Here is a 22,741-nt window from a genome sequence, read left to right as displayed (position 1 = left end):
CCGTGGCTTAGCGGTTAAGTGCGCGCGCTCCGATGCTGGCGGCCCGGGTTCGGATTCCGGGCGTGCACCGACACACCACTTGTCCAGCCATGCTGAGGCCGCGTCCCACATACAGCAACTAGAAGGATGTGCAGCTATGACATACAACTATCTACTGGGGCTTTGGGGGAAAAATAAATAAATAAAATTATAAAAAAAAAAAAAAAAGTGATGTTGTATCCTTCATAGCAGGAAGTACACAACATCTGCTTGTACTGGTGTTACAAACTCACCAGAACTCAAACTTACATCACTTGATTAAGAAACGTTTCTCCACTGTAAAGTTATTGCTTTTCCTTTTGTAATTAAAAGGATTTTCTGGGGATTTACTTTGAGACTATGTAAATATACTCTCCTCGTGATCAAACTTTTTCATACTACTTTTAGCATCCATTGCTGATTATTGCTTGGGTCAACTATTACAATAGTGTTTAATAAAGGGTGATTTACTAATTACCTCATTTCTTCTATGCATTGATTGGCACTCTACTATAAGAAAGAATTTTTATTCATTTACATCAATATGAACTCATGAATTCTTATTTTATTCTTTGGTTTATAATCTGTCACTATTGTTATTTAATTTGATGTTCAAATTGTCCCAAATTTGGCCAGTTGGAACTCCTGAAGCTGGCTTCTGTGACCTTTTGACATATCTCTTTCAGTCTTTGAACAACTCCTTATTTGTCAGCAAAACAAGATATTCCAGGTTCATCTTGTACTTTTCCTGCTCCAGCCTGGAATCAGCCATTTCTCCAAGGAGTCCTAGTTCCTTTTAATGGAGAATGTAGTTAAAAATCAAGATCTGTGTGCTAAGTGCCGTGAGTAGATTTTTAATTGCCGATTTGATTCCTTTACTAGTTATGGGTCTTTTCAGGTTATTTCTTCATGAATGAGTTTTGATAAGTAATATTTTTCTAGAAAGTCTATCCATTTCACCCAAGTTTTTGAATTTACATAAATTATTCATAATATTCTATTATTTTTATATCTCAGCCATATAGTTAGTTATGATCCCATTTTCATTCCTAACTTTTAAAAAAGTGTGCTTTACCTTTTTCCTTAACCAATTCTCCAGAATAGTTTCTATTTTATTAGCCTTTCAAAGAACCAACTATTAACATTTTTATCCTATTACCAGGGGATGTATTTCACTAACTTCCTTTTCTTTATTACAGTGGATCCTCATCGTTCATAGATTACGTACTTAGAAATCTGCCTATTCACTAAAACTTATCTGTAACCTCAAAATCAATACTTGTGATGCTTTTATGGTCATTTGGAAATGTGTAGAGTGGCAAAAAATTTAAATTGCCAGATGCACATGTCCCTAGCTGAAGCTGAACAACGTGATACTGCCTTCTTTCATCTTTTATACTGTAAACAAGTATCCTCTTTGCCATCTATTTAGTACTGTGTTTTTGGCACTTTTGTGCTTTTCATTGGTGATTTTGCTGTTTAAAATGGTCCCCAAGCATGGCTGTAAAGTGCGTATAGTGTTCCTAAGCACAAGAAGTCATGTTTTTTACGGACAAAATACATGCGCTAGATGAGCTTCCTTTAGGCATGAGTTATAGTGCTGTTGGCCATGAGTTCCACATTAATGAATCAACAATATATAATAAATATGGTGTCTTAAACAGAAACACACATAAAACATGGTTATGTATTGACTGGCTGACAAAAATGTTGTGACTAGGGGCTTACAGGACCTACGCATGTATTTCCCCTAGTAGCAACGGCTCAGCATTTGAGGCAACTTTATAGACTCTAACTACTACAAATAAGGAGAATTGACTGTTATCTTATTCCTTCTACTTTTTTTGGGCTTATTCTGTTGCTCTTTTTTTTAACTTCCTAAATGGGATGATTAGCTCATTAATATTCAGTCTTTGTAACTTCTAATATAAGATAAACATTTAAGGTAATAATTTTCTATGCAAGTTTTTACGCCAAGTATCCAGGAAGAAATGATCATACATCAAAACAAGACATGCTCAGATTTATAAGTGACTGGAATGCAAAAGTGGAAAATAAAGCAGAATCAAATGTCATTGCAAAATTTGGACTAGGGGTCAGAAATGAAATAGGAGAGTGGCTTGTGAACTTCTGCAAATCCAACAATCTGTCCTTCATAAATACATGCTTCAAGCAACCAAACAGACAACCGTATACATGAACATTACCAGACGGCCAATATACCAATCAAATAGACTACGTAATTGGAAGCAGGAGATGGAGAAGCTGTATTCTCTCTGCCAAAACAAGCCCAGGTGGTATTGACCATGAACTGCTCATATCAAATAGCAGAGTAAAGCTGAAGAAGAGCACTAAAAGAATCACAGTGCCAAAACATAGCACAAACAACATTCCTGATGCATTTAAAGTCCCCATAAATAACAGATTTACACAGTTGAACCTAACTGACTGAGAAGCAGAAGAACTATGGACTGAAACCAAAAATATTATTAAGAAAGAATGCAAAAACACAATGCCTGAAGTAAAAAGAAAAGAAAAATCGAGATGGATGACAGAAGAAACACTAAAACTTGTTAAGGAGAGGTAAGAAGCAAAAGTAAAAGGTAGCAAAAGCAGGATTAGAATCCTGAATGCAGCTTTTCAGCGACTGTTACCTAGAGACAAAGAGAACTCCTATAATGGCCAATGCAAGGAGACAGAAGAGAACAACAAAACAGGAAGAAATCAAAGGGAAATTTAAACCTAGCTTAGGAATGATGAACAACCAACAAGGAAGCACACTACCTGATCAGGAGAAAATAAAGGGAAGGTGGAAACAGTATACTGAAGATCTAGACAGAAGAGATGAAAGGATGACAGATTCCTTTGAAGAAGATTCCTAGGAGGAAGAACCTGTAATTCTACAAAGTGAAGTGAAACCTGCCCTGAAAGTACTGGGAAGAAGTAAGTCATCAGGGGTAGATGGAATATAGATAGAATTATTTCAAGCCACAGAGACTGAATCTGTCAAAATCCTAACAAGAATTGACAACAAATATGGAAAACAAAACAATGGCCTAAACACTGGAAATACTCCATATACATCCCAATCCCCAAGAAAGGAGATGCCAGGGAAAGGAGATCAGTGACTATAGGACGATTGCTCTGATTTCCCACGCAAGTAAAGGTACTGCAACAAAGGCTTTTGCCTTATATGGAGCAAGAAATGCCTGATGTTCAAGCTGAATTTTGAAAAAGGAGAGGCACACGATATCTAATTGTGATTATCCATTGGCTACTGAAGCGCTCCAAAGAACTTCAGAAGGTTAGTCTATGTTTCATAGACTACAGTAAAGCCTTTGACTGCATGGATCATGAAAACCTATGGGCTGCTCTATAAGAAATGGGCATGACTCAGCACTCGATTGTCCTGATGCATAACCTGTATTGTGGAAAAGAAGCCACTGTCAAGACAGAATATGCAGAGACAGAGATAGGCAAAGGTGTCAGACAAGGGTGCATTTTATCTCCCTATCTGTTTAATCTGTATACAGAAGATGTCATATGAAAAACTGGGCTAGACTCAGAAGAAGGAGTGAAAATTGGTGGAAGAAATATCAGTAATCTAAGGTATGCAGATGACATCATTTTATTGGCAGAAAGCAGCAAGGACTTGAAACAACTTCTGACAAAAAGAAAGTGCCAATGCAGGACTGTATTTAAATGCCAAGAGGACAAAAATGATGACTAAGAAGAACTACAAAGCTTTAACGTAGATAATGAAGACATTAAAATTGTTAAAGATTTTATTTATTTTGGTTCAGTTATCAATTTAAATGGAGACTACAGTCAAGAAATCAGAAGACGGAGATTTTGAAGTGTAGCAATGAAAGAATTAGGAAAGATTATCAAGTATAAGGAAGTGTCATTAGAGACCAAGGCCAAGATTATCCATACCCATGTATTTCCAAATACTATGTATGGATGTGAAAGCTGGACAGTGCAGAAGGCTGACAGGAAAAAGAACTCATTAATTTGAAATATAGTGTTGGAGGAGAGCTCACCAGATACCCTGGACTGCCAGAAAGACAAACATGTGGGTCTTAGAGCAAATTAAGCCTGCCTATTGCTTGAGGCAAAAGTGAGGAAACTGAGGCTGTCCTACTTTGGGCACATCCAGAGAAGGCAGGACTCGCTGGAACAGACAATTCTGGGAAAAGCAGAAGACAGCAGGAAAAGAGGAAGACCCAATATGAGATGGATCAACTGCATAAAGGAAGCCATAGGCATGAGTCTGTGGAAGCTGAGCAGGGCTGCTGAGGACAGGACAGTGTGAACATCACTCATTCATAGGGTTGCCAGGAGTCAGAGCCAACTTGACAGCACTTAACAACCAATAATTTTCTCCTAAATATTCTTAGTGGCCGTGTTAAAATTTTAACCTTCAGACTTACTCTAAAACTAATCAATAACTCATTTTATTATTATTATTAAAAAGCATTCTTTGTTTTAATGTATTGTTTAAAATTTCATTTTGATACCTGTTCTTGTATCCTCTGTTCCAAACAGTTTAATAATCCAACTGCATCTCTAGTACCTAGAGCTGTTAGCTCAGTCTGAAATGCAGCTATTAAAACACTGCGCTCCTTTAAGAAAACTTGCTGAAGGGCAAGTAGAAGTTCACCTCGCCAGTCTGAGAAGCTCTCGTGAGATTGAGAACTATCATAAACCTAGCAGAGTATAAAAAACAAAAGTTAGTTTTCAAATAAGCAGGTTTTGAAAAACATTCTAAAAATGATATTAATCTACTAACCAAAATAAATATTAAAAGTCTAAGAACATATGAATTTATTTTCAAGGGTGTGATGGGGTATTTAAACAACATATAGTAATTCAGTAAAAATGCATCATAAAAGATAATCTACTTTGTTATTTGCCTTATTGATAAATATAAAACTATTTAGATGCATAATATTCCAGTACCTTGGCTTCTCTTTGCACTTGCATTTTGGTAATTACATCCTTAAGAGATGAGATTGTACTGAGGTAAGCTCTTCTCTCTTCTAGCCAAGATTCTGAAACTTGCTGAACAGAATGGTCCTCTCCATCACTATAGGGAGACTCGGTAAGAGAGAGTACCTGCATACCTTCATTATGGACAGCTCTCAGCAATCCCTAGAAACCAAAACCCAAAAGCCAGAATTATAACAACTTCTGCAAAGTCTGACATACAAAGAGAAATACACTTGAAGCAAGATAGTTTATCTAGTTAGATTGATTTAGAAAAGCCACTGCAGACAGGAAACGCCAGCCCACTGTTACTGAATGCCTTCTTCCTATGGTCTGTGACTCTACGTGGCTCTCATCTCTAAGTTTCTTCTATTTATCTAATATACTCTTCTTGGATTTAATGATTAGCCACTAATTTGACCAAAAGAAATATGCAGAAGATAGCTAACTTCTAGTCCTTGAGACTGCTTTAATAATTTTGGCAAATGAAAACATCAGGAATAAAAATTATTAAAAAAAAAACTTTATACAAATAACTATTAAATATATTGTACTTTATTACCTGCAAAATACGAAAATACAACTAAACAGCTTCCCAAGGTTCCTTCTAGCTATGCAATTCTGTCTTCAGAATGGATCTTACTGTATAACTTCTAATAAACCACTATGTTCAATACAGAAACCACACTGGCCAAGTTTTACTAAGAGATATCTGTCTTTTAGTACCTTTATTTTCTTTGGAAATAAATCTGTTGAACTTTCACCTTCTTCTCCTTGGCCTTCTGATGCTGTGTCAAATCCCTGACTTTGTGTAAGATAAATTCCCTGACCCCAGTCTGATCCAGAATCTAAAATAAAGAAAACCATTGACTATTGAAAAGAATCACTTTTTAAACAAGTACTATAAAAATTCCAGAAATTGATATAACTTACCACTGGAACATATTTCTCTAGTTTGGTAAGCATCAGAATGTATTAATTCAGGAACTGAGGATCCCTAATTAGAGAAAACAAAAAAACACATAATGTTTTTTTGTCTTAATAAAAATAGAGTCCAATGAATAGTTTTGTTCTTCTGTAATGCTGTCAAAAACAAAAACAAAAACAAAAAAAAAGCCTCAATCAAATCTATCACACCTTTCATACTAGATGAAACTATCCATGGTTTACAAGAAGTCTTCAATGTTTTCCTTCAGGGACACTACCATAATAAAAAGAGACATTCATGAATTAAGGAACGATAACATCAGGTTCCAAATATGCACAGGAACTTTGTGCAAAGTTATTATCTGACTCTACACAATGGAAATACTTAAAATTGTAATTTTACCATAAGGAAGAGATAGCCTCAATTTTCTTTTTCTCTTAAAAACTGAGGATTTTGAAAAAAAAATCATAGAATGTTGAAAAAAACACATATAAGGAAAACCAATACCTCTTTAGATCTCAGACACTGTATCACTGCCTTCAGGGTACCACATTCCTCCGTCAGTAACTGAACAGCAACATAGTGTTCCCTCTTTAAGGTTTCAGTTTCTGAAATATGTCTGGATTCCATGTCCAAAATTTCAGCAGCATGTAGTTCTTGCATCTGCTCGATTTTTTCAGTAAACTGACTGATTATTTCAGTGACTTCTTCTGATGAACATTCATTCCATAAATCAATTTGGATTCCTACATTTCTAACAAGAATTTGTGGAGTCTGATTGCTGTTATTGACTTTGACAGTCCCCTCTGTCTGGGATGCAGAGCTTTTACCCACTTTAATAGGAAGTGGCTCTAATATGCAGACCTTCCTGTCTTCTTGTACCTCAGTCTTATCTTCTTTTTCTGAGAAGTAGGATAATTTCTCTTCTGCCTCTGTGAGTTGATCCCTAACTTGGATTAAATCTTTCTGGAGAAATGCTATATAAGTTTCTTTTACCTAAAACATAATAAATAGAACAGTAGAAGATGCAGTTTTAAACATCCAATGTAAAGTTTAGGGTAGAGGGAGAATATAATTCATGGTAATATGTTCATTTTCCTCAGAATAATAATAAAAAAAAATTTCAGAAACACTCAGTTTCCATATATTTGTATATGCATGGTCATAGATTACCACAGAAATGAAATCATTTTATCAGCCTGTACTTTGGGTTCTCATGGGATATATAGTTCTCTTTAACATCTTTCTTTTTCCTCCTTTATTAACAGTCTACAGATTAAAAGCATCCTCCTAACAAAGATTCCAAGGAAAACCAAGCAAGAATATGTTAGTAAAGAAATTTATGATAATGGAACTTTCCATCAAATTCACAAAAGACTTTATTTTTCTCTAGCTTTTAAGTTATGGATCTGGGTTTGTTTTTATAGAAGAGAAAATACTTCAAAATGAAATTGAGATTAGTAGAAATAAGTGAATTAGGAGCTATGTTATTTATCTTACCAAAAGTTCTTCTTGAAGCTTTTCTGCCTTCTCTTTATAACTGGCAAGTTCTTCTTTGGTAGCTGCTGACTCAGCTCTAAGAGCCTCAAGTTGACCAAAAAATCCACTTTCTTCATTGGTAGGAATTAATTCAGTACTTGTCTAAATGGCAGTGGAAAACATAAGAAACACATCATTTTCAAAAAATATGGCCAAATTCAAGGCACTTTCACATTCTAATGAAGCTTTCCAGGAATGACTGTCTATCAGATAAAAGGAGTTGAAATGATCCATGTTCTTTCAACAACTAGGGAAACTTTTTCAGAACTATCATTTTATATTCTTAAGATAGTAAAAAGAAGAATGGCTTTCTGGAAATGAAAGGTAAATCATGTCATTAGTATATATCCTAAAAATGTATGAATTATTAATGAAAATATTTTTTGTAATCATTCAAAAAACTTTCATATTTATATCACTTTCCTCAAAAGATACCAGGTGTAACTAAGATATTTCTTAGAAGCTTTATATATATGGAAAGTAACATTACTATTTTAATATCACTTACTATAATTTATAGGTCCAGTGAGCTAGGAGAAAAAAGCCTAGTAAATGGGAAGAATTATCCTTTGTGACAAATTATATATTTAAGGAATCCTGATATATCAGTTAATCTCCTGGTATTGAGATAAGACTGAACATTTACTATTCCAAATTATAAATATATACAGTGAGAATATGAAAATTAAAGTCCTTTCATATCTGTTCTATGCTCATAACTGCAATTTCAGATCTTTGCATAAGTAGACTTACAAGAGCGAAATACAAATTTTTCCTAGAAAAGTATGAAATCTACTAAGTATAAAATTTGCAAAAGATAACGACTCATCACTCATACATTAATTTAGCAGAATACTAATATATTTTGATATTTTCCATTACTTAAAAGGGATGATCACATAATATGCATGTTAGAGAGAAAGGGAAAAAAAACCTACACAAGTTCCAGAGGACATCTGCTAAGCTTCACATTTCTAAGCTTCTTCTGACTGCTCTACTTACTGCTATGCTAGTGAAATAAATATCGTGATTTGAAAATCACGAAATATAGTTTGTTTCCATTATTCTAGTGATAATACTGTGATTGTACAAAATAGCAATATTTTCATAAAAACCCTTTATATATGAATTGCTAGATGTAAAGAACACTGTTTAATTTAGTAAATTAGCAATCAGCTTAAGGAACAAAGGAAAAGAGAGTTTCTTAGGGTATTTAAATGAAAAAATCAAGAACAAACTAACCTTGAGAACTTCAAAATCTCCTTGAGGGCTTTTCCTTTCTTTCCCTCCCTGTTTTTTCTCATTGTCCTCCAATAGCTTCTGTAGTTCTAGTAGCTTCTTTTCTTTTTCCAAAGCATTTTTCTCTGCAATTTCTACCTGTTCTTTTTCTAAAATCAAAGTAGTCTGCATTTCAACCACCTGGCTTTCTAATTCTGATATTCTCAAGGTTAATGCTGACACATTTGACTCCGTCTCGTTTTCTGTTAGTTGACTTAAATTCTGTATATTTGTTTTTTCAGATTCTAATGAAATTGCTTGTTTATTTTGACAGAATTTTGCATATTCCTTAACTGCTTCAAGTTGGACTTGACTCACCAGAGCAGCAGCAACTTTTTCCTCAAGTATATACTGCAGGTTTACAATCTTCTTCTTAAGCATGTCTGTTTCAGACTGGCCTTGCTCTTGTATGTCCTTTATTTGTTTATAACACTGGGTAAGTTCTAAGTCCTTTGCACTCACAGTGCCCTCAAGTTGTAGCACCTTTGTTTCCAAACTGCTTATGGACACTTTGCTGTTTTCTTCAAAAGATTTGAGGTAAGTCTGATTTTCTAGGGGTTTAAGAGCATCCTCAGTAAGGACTACTTCTAGCTCAGGTTTGTTTTTGCTCAGATCATCTATGGCCACGTTAACATTTTTTTCTGGTACACTCTGGATTTTTTCCATATTTTCACGTTCTCTCTTTAAGATGCATAATTCTTGTGTTAGCTGGTTCATTTTAAAAGTGGTTTCTTTAAGCACCTTTTTCGTAAGGGCCATTTCTTCATTAGTGGTTTCTACTTGCTGTTCCAAAGCCAGTTTTTCAGCTATTACCATCTCCAACTGATGTTTTAAACTATCTGCTTCTTCTGGGAGAGAACTGGTATCCACTGATGTCTTCTGTTCAATATTTGCCAATTCCTGTTGAAGTTTTTCAATCACTTCATTGAACTGCTCTATTTCTTCTTCTCTATTTTTCTTCACATGCTCTTGATCACTCATTAAACATTCTATTTGGGTTTCAAGATCCCTTATCAGTTCATTTTTTTCTTCAATAACCTATTAGTTACCAAAAAAGGTAACATACACATTAAATATGTATTTATATTTTGGGAATTTTATTTTATTTTCGGGCAGGATCTTAAAGTGCTGATCACACACAAAAATAATATACTTTTCAGACATACTACATTACTTGAACATAGACCAACAGTCCCCCATCATAGCAAACAATGGCCTCATTTGGAGCTTTGTTCAGAAAGTTCTGTTAAATATAGTGATTTACATGTTTAGTAGCTGATTTCCAATAAGTGGAAATAGTCAATATCAATACATTCCAATTGAAAAGGATAAAGTACTGAAATAACAACAGTCTATAGAAGATGGTGCCCAAAGTTCATGATCTTATTTAACTCTTACTAAATAGCAGAATTTTTAATAGATTTGGTTAAAATGATATGATGAAATCTGAGTCACCAAAGACTTCCTGAAAAACATCAAAACTCTTTGACGATATTAGAAGGGGACAAAAATACACATAGCTTGTTAAGCCAATGTGTTTTAATAAATTAAAATTAATGGGGCCGGCCCAGTGGCGTAGCGGTTAAGCTCACATGCTCCACTTTGGCCGCTCAGGGTTCGCCCGTTCAGATCCTGGGCGCAGACCTACACACTGCTCATCAAGCCATGCTGAGGTGGCGTCCCATATAGAAGAGCCACAACTCTACAACTATGACACACAACTATGTACTGGGGCTTTGGGGAGAAAAAAAAAAAGAAGATTGGCAACAGATGTTAGCACAGGGCCAAACTTCCTCAAAAAAAAATTTTTTTTTAAATTAATGGGTAAAAGAAAATTAAGGTTTGTTTTTTAAATTCAAAGAGAAACTGAAAAAATAACTATTTTGCCCTTTAAAATTCTAGCTTAATTTCATGTAATAATCAATTTTAAATTAGTGTACCTTGTTATCTGTTGTAATTTTAAGTTGATGCTGAAGTTTTGCAATCTGCTCATTCAATCGGTCAATTTCTACCTCTTTTTCCTGCATTATTTGAGCAAATTTCCCAAATACTACATGTTGGTCCTGAGTAGAGATAGCATCAAACTCCTTTATGGCAAATCCTAGTTTCTTCATTTCATCCTAGGGACAAAAACAACCATCCCAGTGGCACAGATCATTACATGGGATTTTCCAAACATTCTTTCAATTAACACTTATAAAAGCTATAGTGCCCAAAATGTATACATGAAAAAAATTAGAGATATCATACAGTTATTGTATATAAATAATTCTTAAGATATTTTGAGAAAAAGTCTCAAAAAATTTTCATTTATGACAAATTCAAATGTTTATGATGAGCTGAAAATAAATTCCATGCAAATCCATTTGCAGCTAATGTTCCCATGTAAATATTATTTAGCAGCCGGATTTAGTAAATGCTTAATAATACCAAAGCTACACAAGACGAAAACTATGAGTTATTTAAAAGCAAAAGTTTGTTTTAACTAATTACCTTAAATAATTTGTTTTCTTGTTCAAGTTCTTGTAGGCGGGTAGTAGATTCCTTTTTCTGTATTTCTAATTGCATATGTAGTTGCTGAACTTCTTCATTCTTATTTTCCAGTTCTTCTCTGAACTGCTCTAACTGTTCTTCTAAGTTTGTGATCTTTAATACCAAAATAATCAAAAGAAAAGAGAAAAAAATTGTTTATACAAATGTTATTTGTTAAGAGAGAATGAAGAGTGCTGTGTTAGCTCTACGAAGTATGTATGCTTAAAACACATGAGCCATGAGAATAAAGGAAAGGGTTTTCTCTCAGCCAGGTGAACCTGTGTGCTTTCTAGACATGTTCAAACTGAACACCCTTAAACCATCCTGACCAAAGCAAAGAGGAGATCTTCAGAGGAAGGAACAAGCAGCCATTTCCTACCTAAAATATCTTCTGATAAAGCAGAAAAGAGTCATGTGAAGAAGGGAAAGAATCCACATTTTAAATCCTAGTTTATGTTAAATTTAGTTGCTATCAAAAGGCTCAAAAAAGCTGTAGAATTAAGTCAGTTGTTTTAGCCAAGTGAGACTAGCTCAATTTAGTCACTAGCTCAATTTAGTCTATATTAATACTTAATTAACCTAACGAAAGGTTTGGCTGCCACGTGCCTTGTTTAAGCAGAAGGAAGCCAAGGCAGACACTAAAACCATGAGATCCTTAGGTCTGAAATACAGAAACTTAAGAGTAAGTTATTAACACAATTTCAGGAGAAAATTAGAGAGTTCCTATATGCAGGACAATAGAAATTTAGCTCATTTCTAAGCATAGATCATTAATGGTAAAGTAATTACTCTTTGATGGCTATATAGACACTGAAACTAATGATGAATATTAAGGGCTAGTTATTGTTATATTTAAAATTTAACTGGAACTTGATGGAGGACAGGAACAGCTCACTGCTTTGTAGCTATTTAATAAATATTTAATGAATAGATTTCCAAATGTGTATTTACCTGATGATCAAAATTACTGCATTAAAAGCAACCTAAGATGCAGGAGCAGCATTTAGTGGCAGCTGGCTCAGAGAGCAGCATATAAATCATTTATTGCCTTAGAGCTTGAAAGGGACCATATGCTGATTACATGCTGATGAGTAAACAGAATCATGTCTTAGCACTGGCAAGGCAAAGACCTTAAAAATCATTTAGCCTAATACTTCCTTAACAGAAATAGTATCTATACTAGTAATAATAGCCATCACTTATGAAATTTACTGCTAGGCACTGCATAAGATGCTTTAAATATATATAATTTTTTAAAACTCTGTAACAACCTTGTGAGATCTGTACTAGGATAATCCCCATTTCAGAGATGAGGAAGGGAATCACTGAGAGAGGAGTACCTTGCCCTGATCAGGGTCACACAGCTAGTATGGGGTCAAGACAGCTTTTGACCCTGGGGAGTTTACCTCTGGAGTCTTACAATCCTAGCTATCATTTATCCTGCTTCTAATAACTAATGTCTAAGACTTACATTTAAACTTCTTTTCTGTAACACTGGTATTAAACTCAGAAGACATACCTTAAATACATTTAGTAGTTGTGCAAATATAATTATCAGGGAAAACTGTGATGATTATATCTTCTTCAAAGTTATCTAACATAATAGTATTTACACCTATCCCTATCTTCTACAACTACTACTTCTGATCACAAGGTATTATTTTAAAATCAGCACATACATAGATATTTAAGTTCAAAATTGCTGCCCTACTTCACATGATATTTACTTTCTTTTTTGATACAACAGTTTATGGTCAAATTCTTCGCTCTGTGATCTAAAGCACTGTTATTCAAAGTGTGGTCCCTGGGGCAGCAGAACAGGTGAGAACAAGTTAGATGTGCAGATTCTCAAGCCCCACCCCAGGCCTACTGAATCACAATCTACATTTTAACAAGATCCCCAGGGGATTCATATGCACATTAAAGTTTGAGAAGCACTGGTCTAAAGCACTAACATTCTTGTTATAAGTAGCTGAACTTGAGGCATCAGAACAGAGAATTCAATTCCCAAAAAAGACACTATACGGCATTCTGTCCCCTTATTCAGCCAGACTCCAGTTTCAGTCCCAAGCTGTCTTATTACTGAGTCTGTAACAACCAAAAACCAGAAGAGTATTATTAAGGTTTAAAAATAGACTGGTAGCTATTTGTTTTAATCTTATTTAATTTAGCTACCAAATGATATCTAGACTCTTTGGATTACATTAATTTGCACCTATTTGTGATTTTCTTTTTAAGTGTTTTTATCTCTTTTAAATGTGTATGTCTTCTTAGTTACAGAGCAGATTCCTTGAAGTCCAGTGCTGGTTTTACAACTGAACAGTGGTAGTCTACACTTGTAGGAGCTCAATAAAGGTTGAATGACAGTCTTTAATACTTCTTACCAACAAGGAAAACATGCCCTGAAGCTTTGGCAGTACAGCATCACAGGGGCTCCAGAATCAGAGAAATCTGGGAGGAATTCTTGCTCAACCACTTACTGTGTGACCATGAGCAAGTTACTTAACCTCTCTTAAGACTTAGTTTACTTCTCTGTAAAATGGAGATAACAATAGAGCCTTTTCTCAGAGAGAGTGTAAGGATTAATGACATAAGGCATTTACAATACTTAGCACTTTGTAGCACAGATCTCAACAAAGTTAACTATTATTACTTACTATTGCCATCTATAAGCTAGATCTCATTATTGAAGTTATTTTTTTTAAAGAAATTCCTCCTTCATTTCTCTCCACACTATTCTCCTCTTATCATCTTGAAACTCCTCTTTTCAAGTTTTCTTCTCTTTCTATTCATTCTGCATTTCTAAACATTATAATAAACTTTTTACAAAAATGTTTTACACAAATTTAGGTGATGAGAGTAGTAGAAAGTATCTCAAATATATGACACATATGGACATCTTATGTTTATATTCCATCAGATATCTGAAAACATTTGCCTAGTGCAGGAGAGAATGCTTAAGAAGTTATTTTCATTAAAAGATACATGTTTCAACTTTACATTTTTGTCTTTCAGTCTCCAGTTACAGGTGAGTGGGTTCTCCCAGAGTACTTGTCACTGTTATTAAAAACTACTAGTAGACCAGAGTCAGGGGTCAGTTTAACCCTTTACTCATTCAACATCTGGCCCCGTCTCATCTGTAAAAACTGGGAGTTGGTTGACAGATACTCTTCAAGGCCTCTTGTAGTTCTAAATAACTACTATTCTGAGTAAAAAGTAAACAATTATTGGAAGCTTTTGGGTCCAGTTTTGAAGGCCCACCTTTTTAGGGAGCAGACAATTTCTTTGATTATTTAGTGTAAGGTAAATCTCTAAATATTAATTCTTTTTGAAACACATACAAGTGGTTACATATCAACAAAAGTGCTTCCCCCCTCCTTGGAGAAACCAAAAAACAAAATAAACAGGAGCCTCTTAGATAAACATTAGTCAGTATTATGCGATAGTGAGAAAATAAACCTTCTAGTGGAAATGATCATTATTATAGTCATTTATATAGATGGCTCTTTTCTCCTCTAAACTACAAGTCTGATCTGTAGTTTTAGCTGATGTCTAAATCATTCCTGTATTTTTTAAAGCACTTATTAAGTTCTATATTTAAGTTCAATAAATATGTGTTAACATATATTAAATGTCCTATAAAGATTTTATGGACATAAAAATGTAATTTAAAAAATTTTAAACATGTTAAATGATATGATATAGCTAGACAATGTACAGTATGATATGTTTTAGAAAAATTTCATAGACAAAAGTTTAAATAAGTTATAATTTAATTAGGAATTGGAAATTACTACCGTTTTAAAGGTGGGAGTTTCTTTTTTTTGGAAGGGAGGGAGTAGAAAAACATAGGAGAATTTTATATAATTACTTTATTACTAAACTTTTAAGAATATGTTTAGTATATTGTAAAACAGCACTATAACATCCTAGGGCAATACAACTTAAACCCACCCACAGCAAAGTAGTAACAACTCAAACCCCATAGTAAAGTCAGGAGAAGAGAGACAGACTGCCTTTTGCCCTAACACTAGTATATCTCTCCACTCTCCTCTTCCTTCAACTAATATCTACCTTCTTTTCCTCCTCAAAACTTGCTGCGTCAAGGCCTTTACACTTGTCCCCTCTACCCAGAATACTCTTTCTCACAGCAGTTTATTTGTTCACATGTTATTGTCTTCAAGGTCAACTTAGGCAATGAGCTAAGAAACAGTCTCAACTTCGGTTTTAGGCCATAAACTCCATTTTGTTTAAATGATATATTCAAGGTGGCTTATTTAAAATAATTCAAATCACATTTTGTCATTAAAAATAAACTCTTACCTCTTTTTCCTTTCTGTCTATGGCATCTCGCTCAGCCTGCAATTGTACTTCTAGGGACAATTCTGCTTTAGCTTCTACAGCTCCAAACTGTTTTCGGTCCTCTACCTTTAAATATATAAGAATTTCAGACTTTAATCCTGATTATCCACTTTAATTGGAGAAATATCAAATCTATATCTCCAATTTAGAAGTAAATAATCTACACTAGTGAATAATCAACAAGTTTCAGATATTCAGTCTTGAATGTATTTTATATAAATTCAAACAGGAAGGTTTGACACTTGTAAAACTCACTTCTCAGATAAAATGAAGACTATCTCCTCAACTGCCCCCCTCCCAAGCTTCCTTATCCCACTATTCTTTTTATTCATTTGTGCTTTCTGCAGTATAATGGGACTAGATGTCATTACTTCTAAGTCTGCGGAAGAGCATCAGCCTAAACTGGTGTCCATGCCCTTTTTACTTGGCTGTTATTTTAGAACCACAATTTTATTGATGGTTAAAAGGGTAATTAATTCTTTTGGTTTAACTAATCTTCCTTTCTCAGGACTAAAGTATGCAAGCAACATTTGGAAATAAGTGTAAACAGAAATGGTTATGATGTCAATGAAGACATAAAGATATATATATTATGTATATAGCAATAGCAATTTTTTTGTTTAAAAGAACTGATGTTCGTGTAACTAAGAGTAAGCTGCATTAAAACACTTGATAAAATGAACCCAAAGAAAATATCACACCTTTTGAAGAGTGTCTGCACTAAGGAGTAAGGCTTGCTCTAGTTCCCTTACTCTGAACTCCAGTTTCTCAATTTCTTCATTCCGTTCTTGTACATCCCTCTGAAGCTGCTCTTTAGAGAGCAAAAGCTCACTGCACTTGTCTGTTTTTTCTTTCAGATGATTTGTTAACTGTTCAACCTGGAAATATATATTAAGAAAAAACAGTAATTTAAAAAAATTTCAGCAAGCTAATAACATCTATCTTCATTTCAAAAAGTATTTTTAGACATTATGCTAATTTTATTTTTGATAAGGATAGCAACTACTATCTCCAAGTAAGGTGATATTTTTTGAACTGATACAACTAAGCAGCACTAGCAAAAGAGAAATAATATTGCTTTCACCAATCCTTTAAAAAAAGTTCTTTCTCTTAAAACTAAGACTTTCTTAGCTAGGAGGAGAAAAAAATTATACTTTTCAATAATGTTGAATTGCAAGCTCTAATGGTACAATCACACTAAAACCTTAGTAATAAAGAGGACAAACGAGTTTGCAGAGTACTGACTTAACAATTTTATGTGAGATAAGATGACCTAAAAAAAATCTTTCATGGATTATATTTTTCTTTCTACAAATGATTATAATTGATACATATAATAACAATGGTTCTAAATGTCACAGGGATGGGAGAAGATGGGGGAGCTTTAACACAGTCACTTGGAAAGCTTTTTCAGCCCACGCATACCACCAGCCCAGAATAGAGATGAGAATGCGGGGTGGTGAGAAGGGTCTGTGCACCCTGAAAATTTCCCTAAGTGATTCTGATATGCAGGTTCATTCAAGCAAATGGCTTTGTGATGGAAGAATTCAGGAAGGATTAATAAGATAGCTTATGAAATTAGTTATGATCAAGAGAAGAGAGAAAGCCTACTAAAAAACGAAACGTGATGGTAAGAAAAAAAAGAATTCTACCATATTTCAGTGAGATATTTTGATGGAATTATCTAAAAAAAAATGATACTTATTCCTCAAAACAGTAAAAGAAATGTAGGCTTATCTATAATTACAGGCTCAAGGATGACAGTAATAAAGCCAGACAGGAGAAGCTTGAACTATAATGGGTGGACTAAGATTTGGAGTAAGGTCAAGGAAAAAGAAAACAAAGCAGGGACAGCAAAATTGCACAATATACTTTTACAGTTGGAATTTTTTTGATCTTGAGAAAATCAGAAGCTGGGGAATCAGATCTGGCAAGGTTAGGAGAGAACAAATGGATCACAGTGTTCTGGGAGAAAATCAAATATACACATCCTTGTTAGTTTCTTGAAGTTTCATGAATGAGGCTGGTCACACTTTTCAAACATAAGAAAACAATAGGAAATGACATAAGTTCTAGAGCTTAAATATGCTTTTGAGTATCAAAAAACACGGCTATTTTTCAAAAGCTGAAAATATGTTTGTTAGGAGTAAGGCCAATAACTACAAACTCTGTGGGGATTGAAAACCTTTCTAATGCTCTAATAGACGAGGCTGTTCTACAACAGATTACTTCTATTCAAAGAGAATGTAGATAATATTTTACTATAATAAGTTTATAGGCATTTTATACTTTGGAATTCTTTTAAGAGAAACAATATCGAGTAAACTGCATAGAAATTATATACAATTTTATAAAAAATAAAAATTTTTTAAAAATTATTTTCAGAAATAATAATAGTTACATTTAAGTATTCACTATGTACCAGGCCAATATTCCTATGAGGTTCTATTACAATCTCTATTTTAGAAATGAGTAAACAAGTTTTAGAAAGTGACTTAGCCATTGTCACACACCTAATAAATAGCAGAGCCGTGATTCAACCTGGAATGGTTTAACCCCTAGGACGATCTGTTTATAACCATGACAAGCCATCTTTAGCAATTTATACAGTGCATCTTCCCTCATTCATGTAGCATTCATTTGGTAAATACGGAGTTCTGACTAGGTCTCTATATGAGGAAAATGGACAGGTGGGGTGAAAAGTAGAAGCAGGGAGAGTGGTAAGGAGGCTACCACAACCATCCAGGCAAACAATGATGACAGCTAGGATTTGGAGAGATGAAGGAAAGTAGAAAGAATAGGAAGATGTGGTGCAACCTGACTCACCAGTGGGTTGGAAGTAGGGGTTGAGAAAGAGTGGAATCAAGGATAAATTCTAGGTCTCAGCAATGAGGAAGGTGGAAATGGTATAGAATTTACTGAAATAAAGACGGAACATGTTTTTATTCTTGTCTTTCTTTGGTGAAGTCTAGTCAAAAATCAAGAGCTCTCTTTTGAACATGTTAATTTAGAGACATCTACATGGAGATATAGAGTGGGCAGCTGAATATTCAAGTCTGGAGCTCGACCAGAGATGTCAAAACCGGAGACACAAATGTGAGTCATTTATATATAACTGCTTACGAAGAGAATATAAACAGGTAAGAAAAGGAGGCCCAAGACTAAGGCTTGGGGTACTCCATCATTTATTTTGGGTAGAGGAGAAAGAGTCCAAAGAAGTAACTGTGTCACAGGAGCCAAGAGAAGGAAGTGTTTCAGGAAGAAGGCTGTAATGAATGCCTCTGATTGGTCAAGTACGATGAAGACACACAGGTGATTACTGGACGTAGCCATGAGGCTGTGGGTAACTTGCACAAGAACAGTTTCAACAGAGTAGAGGATATGAAACCCCACTGAGATAGTGGGGTTAGAAACTTCACTGGAGCGGATTGAGAAGAGAATGGGAGATGGGGAAATAAAGAGTGAATACACACAACACTTTTGATCAGTTTTGTTGGGAACAGAAAAACGAGCAGTAAAGTTTACTTAGTTGGGCAATACTAGAATATAAATGCAAATGGGAATGATTCCAAATTTCAATACAAAACATTTTTAGGGTTTCAAGAACCTTCTCACGTTGAAGTAATAGTTAATTTTCTGATTTTGTAGATTTTTATACAATAGAAAGAATTCCTTTAAAATTTTTCAAGATGTGCATCTTATTTTATACACAATATATACATTACTGTAAGGCAGACAATATCAGTAAAGTTCTTACCTCTCTGGTTTGATGTTCATTGATAGGCTGGAATCGAGGTACAACCTTAAGTTGCTGCTCTAGTTTCTGTATTTCCTGTTGGAATACATCTCTCTCATGTTCTCTATCAATGGCTTGCTCCTGAAGTTTAATAATAATAATAAGAGTAACTGAGGAAACAATATAATTGACATTATTATTTCCCTTACTTCCCTTAAGTTACAGGTATAGTTTTGTTTGAAGAAAAGTAACTGATGACCACAGAAGATCCCAAATCAAAAACGTTTACAAAAATAACATTTTTTATACGGTACATAACATTTTTTATATAGTACATAGCCTATTTGAGCTCTTCAACAAAAATTTAAGCATTTAAATATTACTCGAAGCATGACTTTTTTTATTCAAGTAGCATTAAACAGAAAATGAAATAAAAATACCCTCCTTAAAATGAATTTACTTTTTTGGAACAAAGGAGGAATTCCACCATTCATTTAGTCATTAAACAAAGTAAGTAGAACAAATTGTTTGATAAATCAATTTCTTTCATCCTAATCTAGGTTTTACACCTAAAATTACAAAATGTATACGAATCTGATTCTTTGATCTGTGAAGAGAACATCAGGCGTAAGTGAAACCCCAAAGAAAATAAATCCACGTCAAATTAGAGATTTAACATCTTTATGGAAGAGGGAAATGACAACTGTGCCAGTTCCGTGTTTCCAAGGGCACATTATTACCTGTTTATCTTCTGCGGTGAAACAGTGGTGGCCAATTAGCTCAGTATCTTCACCTGCTTTGGTTGTTGGTTAAAGGAAAGACGAGGACAAGCTTCTTAACTCTGAATTTGGAAAGGCTAACTGATAGAGCTTATTCATAATCTGCCTATATTGTTTTTAATTCTGATATCTGCATAATAAATTACTAGAATTTTTAACCAGAATAGTACTTTTTAATTAATTAGTAGAATACACATATAGATGAAAATATTAGAATTCAACAATCTCTTCATAATTTAAAATTCACAACCTAGAAGAGCAGCAAATAGCATTCCACTGAGAAAATCAATATTCTAGTTGAGAATACTTACATCTAAAAATTTTCTCATTTTTTCTAACTGTTTTTCCAATGCTTGGTTTTGCTGTCTTAAATCCATTAGTTCGGCATTTTTTTCTTGTTCCAGCTCTATAAACCTACTGACTTGTTCCTCGACATCTATTTCTAGAGCTTTCACTTGTTTTTGAAGGTCATCACATACTTTTTCAGCTTGACACTGTACTTCTAGCTTTTCCTTCATTAGTTTTTCTGTCTCTTGTAATAATTCTGTACATAAATGTAAAAATATACTAAGTTAAATCACAAGTAATGATGTTATAATAGTGAAATAACCCGTATGTTCAAATTTTACCTTCAGGAAATAAAAGATCTGAGTTTTATTTCAAAGACACTTAAAAAAGGAAAATATTCTCTTAATATCAAAATAACATATTCCTATTTAAGTAAGCAAACTAATATCAGTAAAACTATACAGAATTAACAAAAAGAATATGTCCTGTAACTAAAAACAATATTTTTGTGAAAACAGAACGACAAATGACAAAAAAAAAAATCCATTTCACTATAAGGAATAGAACAAAGTCTAATTAAACTCAAACATTGAAAAAATTCAACTCAGGGAAAAATCAATCATTCCAAACCCATAGTCACTTTTATATGCATACACAATACACATGAAGATCAAATACTGTAACTCTTTAACCAAGGCAAGTAAGAGTTACAGAAAAAGAAATACAACTGCAATCATATTTTCCTGTTAGTCTTACTCCTTATTAAACCCCTATTCCTGAGTTAGTCTTGCATGCTCACATATATGTGTATCGAGGGAAGACTGACAAGTATGAGAGGCAGTGTGCTGTGGTGTTTGAGATCAGAGACTGTGGGTTCAAATCCTAGCTCTGCCACTTATATCCTATGTGACACTAAACATGACGCCCTTCAGTTTCCCTATATGCAAACTGGGGATAGGAATAGTACTGATCTCTTACAGTTATTGTGAGATCAAGTGAGTTAATATATGTAAAGAATAGTGTGTAGGATATGGTGAGCACTATGTAAGTATTAGCTGTTATTATTAATATTAATAATACAATAACAAAGTATATATAGCAAAGTAAAACAATCCCCTAATGAAGAAAATGGAAGGAACATAATCCTAGAGTCTTTATACAAACTGGTCTGCCAACACTGTACTCAGGACTAAGAACCTACAGAAAATAGCTTTCCTTTTAAAACAATAGTGACTTAGATGTTAATATAAAAGTAAATCAACCAGAAAGTCTCCTTATTTTACTGAATGTCATTGATCCTATTGATACCATCATCTTATATACGTCTTGATTTAGAAAAAGCATTCTGAAAAGTCATAGGCTGTAACAGTTTAACATATTTGTTAAAGAAAAAATGCTTTAATAAAACAACATTTTCTTAAAAAAATCAAAACAGTCTTAAGCCCTGTGGAATAACAAGATGGTGGTCACTAAGAATTTCAGTTGTTAATTTCAAATATAAATATGTATTTTTATTGTAAGAAAAGTTTTTTAATTTGTTAAAGACAAAAACTATAAGTATGAAACACAACAGCAAAACTGCAAAATTAGAGCTATGTTAGTTGGTTGAAAATCCAAGAATCACCCAATTTTGGGAGTTGTAAGTTTACCACCCAAAGACTGGCCATGCAACTGTATAAACACACCTGCTCCAGGTGCTGCATCAACTGCAGCATCTACTAGTCCTATAAGAACAGAAAAAAGAAACACAGAACACAAATGTGATAATTTACGTCTTCTATTTCCTAAACTAGGATAACACACACACAAAAATTAGTAGCGAAAGTTGAAACCATCAGTTACTATCACTGGTAACGCTTTGAGATGTTCCAGTATTTCTTGAATGTTTTACACGTATGGTCTACTTTCCACAATAAAAATTCCTAAACCTGTGTTAAACCAATTTGAGCACCCAGAAAGAACTTCACATTACAAAAATGTACGTTGTATTTCTAAATTGATAAAATAAAATTAGTGAAACTATACATTTTTAATTCTAACTGCGTGTGTAACATAAAAGTGAGAGGCTATGATAAAAAGGATTTAAAGTTCCATCATTACAAAGACTATTTTTTACCGCTCAACAAAATTTACTTCAAGATGTTACCTAATTTCTTATTTAAGGAATTATTAATCTGTAAATTTATATATTCTTTGAACTATTACTTAGATTAAACTAGACGTCAGCCTGCTTCTAACAGCCACTGACCTTTTCAATCTACTCTCTTGCAGGCTGAAATCCATCCCCAGCTG

General features: G+C 33.9%; 1 protein-coding gene across 16 annotated transcripts in view; it reads right to left on the bottom strand.

The window, feature by feature from the left end:
- AKAP9 (A-kinase anchoring protein 9) overlaps positions 1 to 22,741 on the bottom strand; it is a 150,731-nt gene that overhangs the window by 18,868 nt on the left and 109,122 nt on the right. For 15 of the 16 annotated variants that reach the window (XM_058525336.1, XM_058525346.1, XM_058525365.1 and 12 more), the window contains 13 exons: positions 20,473 to 20,705; positions 19,404 to 19,523; positions 16,348 to 16,524; positions 15,608 to 15,712; positions 11,246 to 11,398; positions 10,693 to 10,872; positions 8,717 to 9,790; positions 7,436 to 7,576; positions 6,443 to 6,931; positions 5,941 to 6,004; positions 5,734 to 5,855; positions 4,981 to 5,172; positions 4,539 to 4,727 (listed from right to left, as the gene is read on the bottom strand). In XM_058525336.1, the coding sequence (XP_058381319.1) occupies positions 4,539 to 4,727; positions 4,981 to 5,172; positions 5,734 to 5,855; positions 5,941 to 6,004; positions 6,443 to 6,931; positions 7,436 to 7,576; positions 8,717 to 9,790; positions 10,693 to 10,872; positions 11,246 to 11,398; positions 15,608 to 15,712; positions 16,348 to 16,524; positions 19,404 to 19,523; positions 20,473 to 20,705 (3,239 nt within the window). The remainder of the gene's footprint in view (positions 1 to 4,538; positions 4,728 to 4,980; positions 5,173 to 5,733; positions 5,856 to 5,940; positions 6,005 to 6,442; positions 6,932 to 7,435; positions 7,577 to 8,716; positions 9,791 to 10,692; positions 10,873 to 11,245; positions 11,399 to 15,607; positions 15,713 to 16,347; positions 16,525 to 19,403; positions 19,524 to 20,472; positions 20,706 to 22,741) is intronic. The other variant, XM_058525404.1, reaches the window with a different exon arrangement.

The sequence above is a fragment of the Diceros bicornis genome, chromosome 3 (genome assembly GCF_020826845.1).
Source record: "Diceros bicornis minor isolate mBicDic1 chromosome 3, mDicBic1.mat.cur, whole genome shotgun sequence".
NCBI classification, from domain to species: Eukaryota; Metazoa; Chordata; class Mammalia; order Perissodactyla; family Rhinocerotidae; genus Diceros; species Diceros bicornis.
Note: the sequence above shows the minus strand (reverse complement) of the source record. Positions and strands in the feature narration are given on the sequence as shown.